The 6,708-nt window shown below is 18.7% G+C and overlaps 1 protein-coding gene across 1 annotated transcript; it reads left to right on the top strand.

Annotated features, from left to right (window-relative positions):
• Positions 1-354: 354 nt before the first annotated feature.
• Positions 355-6,117, top strand: PGAL8A_00110200 (asparagine-rich antigen, putative; the record flags this gene model as incomplete). The annotated part of the gene is made up of 1 exon (XM_028673788.1): positions 355-6,117. One exon carries the CDS (start codon positions 355-357, stop codon positions 6,115-6,117), a length of 5,763 nt encoding a protein of 1,920 aa, XP_028526219.1.
• Positions 6,118-6,708: the final 591 nt, after the last annotated feature.

The following is a 6,708-nucleotide window of genomic DNA, read 5'->3' as shown; positions in this document are numbered from 1 at the left end:
TTTTATCATTTTTTTGTTTTACCTTTTTTTTTTTTTTATTATAATGACATTTTTTTAAGTTAAATTAATTCTTTTAATTTTCATTGTTTTATTTATAACATTCTTTTATTATTTTCCTGTTTTTTTAATAAATATGTTAATGTTTTATGAAGTTTTAAGAAGCTATTAAGTTTTAATAGGCTGTGAATTTTTAATTATGTTAAAAAACTAATTCTTAGAAGCTTTTAAGTTTTAGTTATTCTTTGAAATTTTTTTCTTTTTTTTTTTTTTTTATAAAAACGAAAAATATTAGAAATTTATAAGAATAATAAAAATACTATTAAAAAAGAGAAAAAATTTTAAAGAAAGAAAATAATGGATCATAACGGAAAGGAAAATAATAATAATAATACAAAAGACAATTTATCAAATTTGACGAACAATAATAAAGATAAAAAAATATTATTGAAAAGCTCATATAATTTAATAAAGAATGATGATGCACATTATTTTACAAGAAGAGTATCAGTATTAAATGAAAATAATTTTAATCAAATAAAGCAATTTGATTTAAATTACAAATTAGATGAAAATTCAAATATATATGATGATAGTGGGGATAAAACTAATGGAAATGAAAAAGATTGCTCTGATAAAGATGATAAAAATGATAATAATATTTTAACATATGAAAATGAAGTAAAAATTAATAATAAAATAATAAGTGAAGGTAATATTAATGATATATATGAATTAACAGACAAAAAAAAAGGTTTATTAGATGAAAATCAAAATGTGATAAATATTAATGAGATAAACATCTTGAAATATCAACATAATGGAAATAATAATGAAATGGAATTTTTATTAAATAAAGATGATAAAAATAATGATTATCCTTCATACAATAAAGAAATGAATAATTATAATGATAATGGTTTATTAAATAACAATGAAAATGAATGTGAAAAAAAAAATTATTTAAAAAAAGTTCATTTGTATAATGAGACCTTCCTAAATGATACCAATATCAATAATGAAAATAATTTTCAGAATCATTCAAGTGATATCAATAAAGAAAATTTAGCATTATCATCTACTAATGAAAAATGTGATTTAAGAAATATAGATATCGATGAACATAATATAGAGAATGAAATTTTATACACTAAAAATAAAGGAGAAAATGAGAAAATAGATAATAAAAATTCCATAAATTTCACAGATGTGCATGTTAGGGATTCCCCTAAAATAACTGATACTTTTAAGAATGAATATCACACAAGAAATAAAAGTGAGAAAAATGAAGAAAATTTTAGTATAAATAATGAAAATAATATAATAAATAATGATGAAAACATTAAAATTGAAGGAAATGAGATAAGTAAAAATGATACTGATGAAAAACATATTATTCCTATCTCGCATGCCTATGAAAATTTGTTAAGGATAAAAAAACAAGTGAATTTATTAAAAGCGAAAAGAGAGCAAAACAAATTAAAAATGTGGAAAAAAGAAAGTAGAAAAAAAAGAAAAGTCAAGTATCGATTTGAAAAAGATAAGTGTGGTATATTTGATTTTATAATGATGTGTAAATCAGAATTTATAGGTTTTAAAAAATGTGAAAGTTTAGGTTTACAGTTGCAAAGTATAATAGTAGCTGATAAATTAATATACAATTTTATGTGCACAAATCATAAAGCATGTGTAGGAAGTTTTTTAGTAAAAGTAGATATGAATAATACCAATATAGAAATAAAAGCAAGAGGACCAATATGTATAAATTTTAATGAATTGTTTGATGAAAGAAAAAAAAATACAGGAAATAGATTCAAATGGGAATATTTAGATGTATGCGTAAATATACAAGAAGGAAAAGATCGTGCAACAGCAATGGGATATAAATATTTGAATAGTAGCGTAACAGGGAAAAGATATGTTAGAAACTTTGTTTGCATTTTGAACTCACAATGTAACAGTAGACTTAGAATTATTAAAGATAATGAAACTAACAAAGTTTGGTTAGAATTATCTGGAGTAAATCATGAAGAACATTGTCCTTATAGTCCACATTCAACAGAAGGAATGTTTTTAAATAACAAGAAAAGTAGAAAACAAACAAATAACAGTAAGAATAATGATAAAATTATTAACCATGATAATAATATAAGTAATGTTGGCAATAGTAACAATTATAATAATATAAACATTAATTATCATAGTATAAATAATAATATAAGTAATTATAACACCTATAATAATACCTACAGTTTTAATAATGTAAATAATACAAATTATAATCATATAAATAATAATTATAATAGCTTAAATAATAGTAATAATTTTAATAATGATAATTATAGTAATAGTTTAAATAATAAAAATCATATTTACATTAATTACGGTAATTATGATAATGACTTAAAAATGAAAAGTATTACTTACATGAATGATTTTAATAAAAATATTAATATTTCTGATCCATCTTATAATATAATTTCTAATAACAATGATAATTGTATGAACAAACAATTATACATTTATCCGAGAGCTGTTGGTAATAATTGCCTGAATAGTGCATCAAAATTAATATTAAAAAGAAATATGATATGCAATCAAAATAATAATTGTAATGTTATAAATAATAATGATGTTGAAAATATACTTTTCCCTACCTCTTTGAAAAGTGCACATAAATGCAATTCATTTTATCGTGGTCTAGATAATATAGACAATATAAATTTTGTGAATAAAAAAAACTTTATAAAAAATCTTTTGTTAAATTCACAAGAACACAATTTTGTTATTAATAATATTTATAATAACAATACTATTAATAATTCTTTTAACAATTACATTCCATCATATGGCATTTTGGATAATTATAACAACAGTTTAAATGGTAACAATATCACAAATGATTATAATATCAATAACAGTAATGGTGAAAATAATAAGAATATAGATAGTGATTATAATAATAATAATAATAACAGAAACAACAATAATAACAATAATTATAATAAAAATACATATAATAATAATAATGATGAAAAGGTTAGTAATATTTTGTATAATAATAACCTTACGACAGATGTGAATAAGAATAGTTGTTACTTGATAGATAGTAAGCAACACCCATGTACAAAGTATACTAATAATGGTTTAAATTATATGAATATAAATGATATAAATAAGAATGATCTTCATCTTAATAATATGAACAATTCTCAATTTTTGTGTTCATCAATAATTTCATCAACAAATTCAACAAATAATATAAATTTTAATTTAAGAAATTATAATATACAGAATTGTAATGTACTTCCAAATGTTGGCATTGAAAATAGTTCATTATATGCAATTCAAAATTATGATAAAATTAAAAACACTTCTGAAAAAATAATGTTAAATGATTTTAGCAAATTAAGTAACAATTTTAATAATAATAATAATAATAATAGTAATACAAATGACAAGGAGACAAATAATTTTATTCCTACCAAACAAAATCTACCAAGTTATCAGAACGCATTAACAAATACTACTAATACAATACGTTTGTGTAATAATGATAATATTATTTTTAAAGATATTAAAAATAATATAAATAATGAAATATATAACAATAAGAATAGCACATTTAATTGTTTGTGGAATCCTAATAATTTAGAAATTTCTAATGATGAAATGATTAATAATAGATTATTATCTAATTCCTCTCTTTGTAATAAAACAAATATAGGGGATTATATAAATAATTCTAATAATAATAATAATAATAAAATGTTAAAACATATTATAAAAAGTACATCGAAAAAGAATGAAACAAATTGCATTAATGAGAAAGATCAAAATTATAATTACCAAAAGCAATATAAGGGGAATCATCATGAAAAAATAAAAAACAAAAATCAAGACAAACTAAAATATTATACAAATAAACAAAAAAATGAAGAAAAAGATAATTCTTTAGAAGATAATGAAGATGAAAATGTGAACTTGAATGAACATAAAAGAATAATGGAAAATCATGTAAATGAATACAAAAACGAAGATGAAGAGAAAAATGAAAATGAGTTTGAAAATAAAAATAAAAATTGGGATGAAACGAAAACTAAAAAAGGAATAACTACAAATAATAATTACAATAATGAGGAAGATAGTGATGAAAATGAAAATGAAAATGAAAACAAGATTGAAGATGAACTCATTGAAGATGAAGAAGATAAAGAAAAAAACGGAGACATAGTAAATAGTAATAATAAAGAAAATGTTAAAATTAAAGAAAACCAATTGCAAAATAACAATCAGAAAATAGATAAAGAGAATTATGAAAAAAATGTTGAATATATATGTAATGAAATAAAAAAATATGATGATGCAAAAAATAATGAAAATTATGTATATTATGAAAATGTAAAAAATAATAAAAAAATTGTTTCTAATAAAAATAAAGAAATAAAGGAAAAATTATGTACACCAGAAAAAAATAATTCTGTTAGATGCAAAAAAATAAATAAAGAAGATTCTCTTGAAAACAATAAAAATTACATAAATGGAGCAAAAAATAATGATATAAACAAAAGAAATTTATTTAAGTTACATAATGATGGAATGAGAGTGTTTTATGGAGATTCTTCACCTTTAAGTACTCATAATAATGTTTTAGAAAAAATTTTAACTAAAAAAAATAATGATTATATAAAGGAAAGTAAAGAATTTTATGAAAAAAACAATGAAAAAAAAAGAAAAATTCTTAATAATTACAATGAAAGTGATATCCCATCAGTGAATAACAACTTTGAATATGATTCATCGATTGATTCTATCAATAATCCAGATTATTTTCCCTCTCACATTTTAAAATATTTTAAAACTGATAAATATAATGATCATATAAATTCTAACAATGAAAATGCAAACAAAATAAATAAAAAAATTATTAATCATACAAATAATAATTCATCTAAATCTATAGATGAAAATTTAAGTCAAATTTGTATACAGAATAATAGAAGTAACGTATCTGATAATTCAACCAATGTTATTGATAATGAATCTTTTGATAATAATACTGTTTCTTCTCATGGTATTTGTAGAAAAAATGCTAATAATTTAGTTAATAATAATATTCTTTATAAATCTACTACTATTGTTAATTGTAATATCGATGATTCAAAACTAAGTTACAACAAAAATGTTCATGAGTCATCAATTAATGCTTATGATTCACTTAATTCATTACATGAAAATAATAAAAATAGAGAGAAATGCAACTTGTTTAATGATATAAATAAAAATATGGAAAATGATGATAACAAAGACAATAATGATAGTTGTAATGTGAATTCACGTTATAACACAGATACTTTAATAAATTATGAAAAAAATTCTAACGATAATAATAACAATGATAATGATATAGAAAATAGAAAATTTTATAATGGTAGTTGTAGTTCTGATTTTAGAAGTAACAATCATCTTGATAATTTAAATGAAAAAGAAGATAGTAACGTAATAACAAGAAGAGATACATTATCAAATAAATTAGAAAATTCTTTAAATAATTTTAATTGTACATATGCAAATGATAATTATACCTTACATAATAATAATGAAACATTTATGATTTCTAATTTTAATACATCTTTAAATATTAATAATACTAATGAAAGTAATGATTCAAGAATGATAATAAATTATAATACTCCAAATAATAACAATGTTTATGTGAATAATTATTATACAAATAGTTATTTAAATACAGTTAATAACTTGAACTATGCAAAAAATAACTTATATATACCTATGCATAATTTAAATGTTCAGAATAACATATCCCATTCTGATGATTTAAATAATTTTAATAATATAAATAGTACAAATAATTTAAATAATCTAAATAATTTAAACAATGTAAATAGTTTAAATAATAATAATAATGAAGTATTAAACTGTGAAGTAAGTAATGATTATAAGAATGATATCACATATACACGTAATAATTATTTAATGACTGATTATGAGAATAATTATCCAATTAATGCAAATAATTCAAACATTTTATATGGCATGAATAATCGTAGTTTGGAATCATTAGATAATCAAAATAACTTTTATAATGAAAATTATTAGAAAATTGCAAAAAAAAAAAAAAAATAAAAATATTAAAATTTTAAAATTATTAAAAAAAAAAAAAAAAATTTGGTAATTTTAAAATAAAATTATTTAACGAAAAAATATAAAGAAATAATGCATATATCAAAATTATGTGTGCATATTTCAATTTTTTTTTTTTATATTTTAAATAATTTACATTTTTTTAGGTATAAATAATATAAAATTTATTAATGTCAAATATATATATATAATTTATGTCTATTATAAATATATACTTATAAATTTTAATTTATGAATTAAAAAATTAGTTTTATGTTAATTATAGAAGCACATTAAAAATATTTAATCTTTTTTTATTTTTATAAAATGTATAAATTAATACATCTTTTATTTATAATATATATATATATATATATATATATATATATATATATATATATATATATATATATATATTTATGTGTATCGTTATTTAGTATCTATAAAGAATTGTGTCTTTTTTAAATAATATTAATAAAGATTAATTAAATCATTTGAATATTTTTTATTTATATATAAAATGTTTTTCTTTATCTGTTTTTTTTTTTTTTTTTTTTTTTTTATATA

Source organism: Plasmodium gallinaceum, assembly GCF_900005855.1.
Source record: "Plasmodium gallinaceum strain 8A genome assembly, contig: PGAL8A_v1_63, whole genome shotgun sequence".
NCBI classification, from domain to species: domain Eukaryota; phylum Apicomplexa; class Aconoidasida; order Haemosporida; family Plasmodiidae; genus Plasmodium; species Plasmodium gallinaceum.
This window is presented reverse-complemented; position numbering and strand designations above follow the sequence as displayed.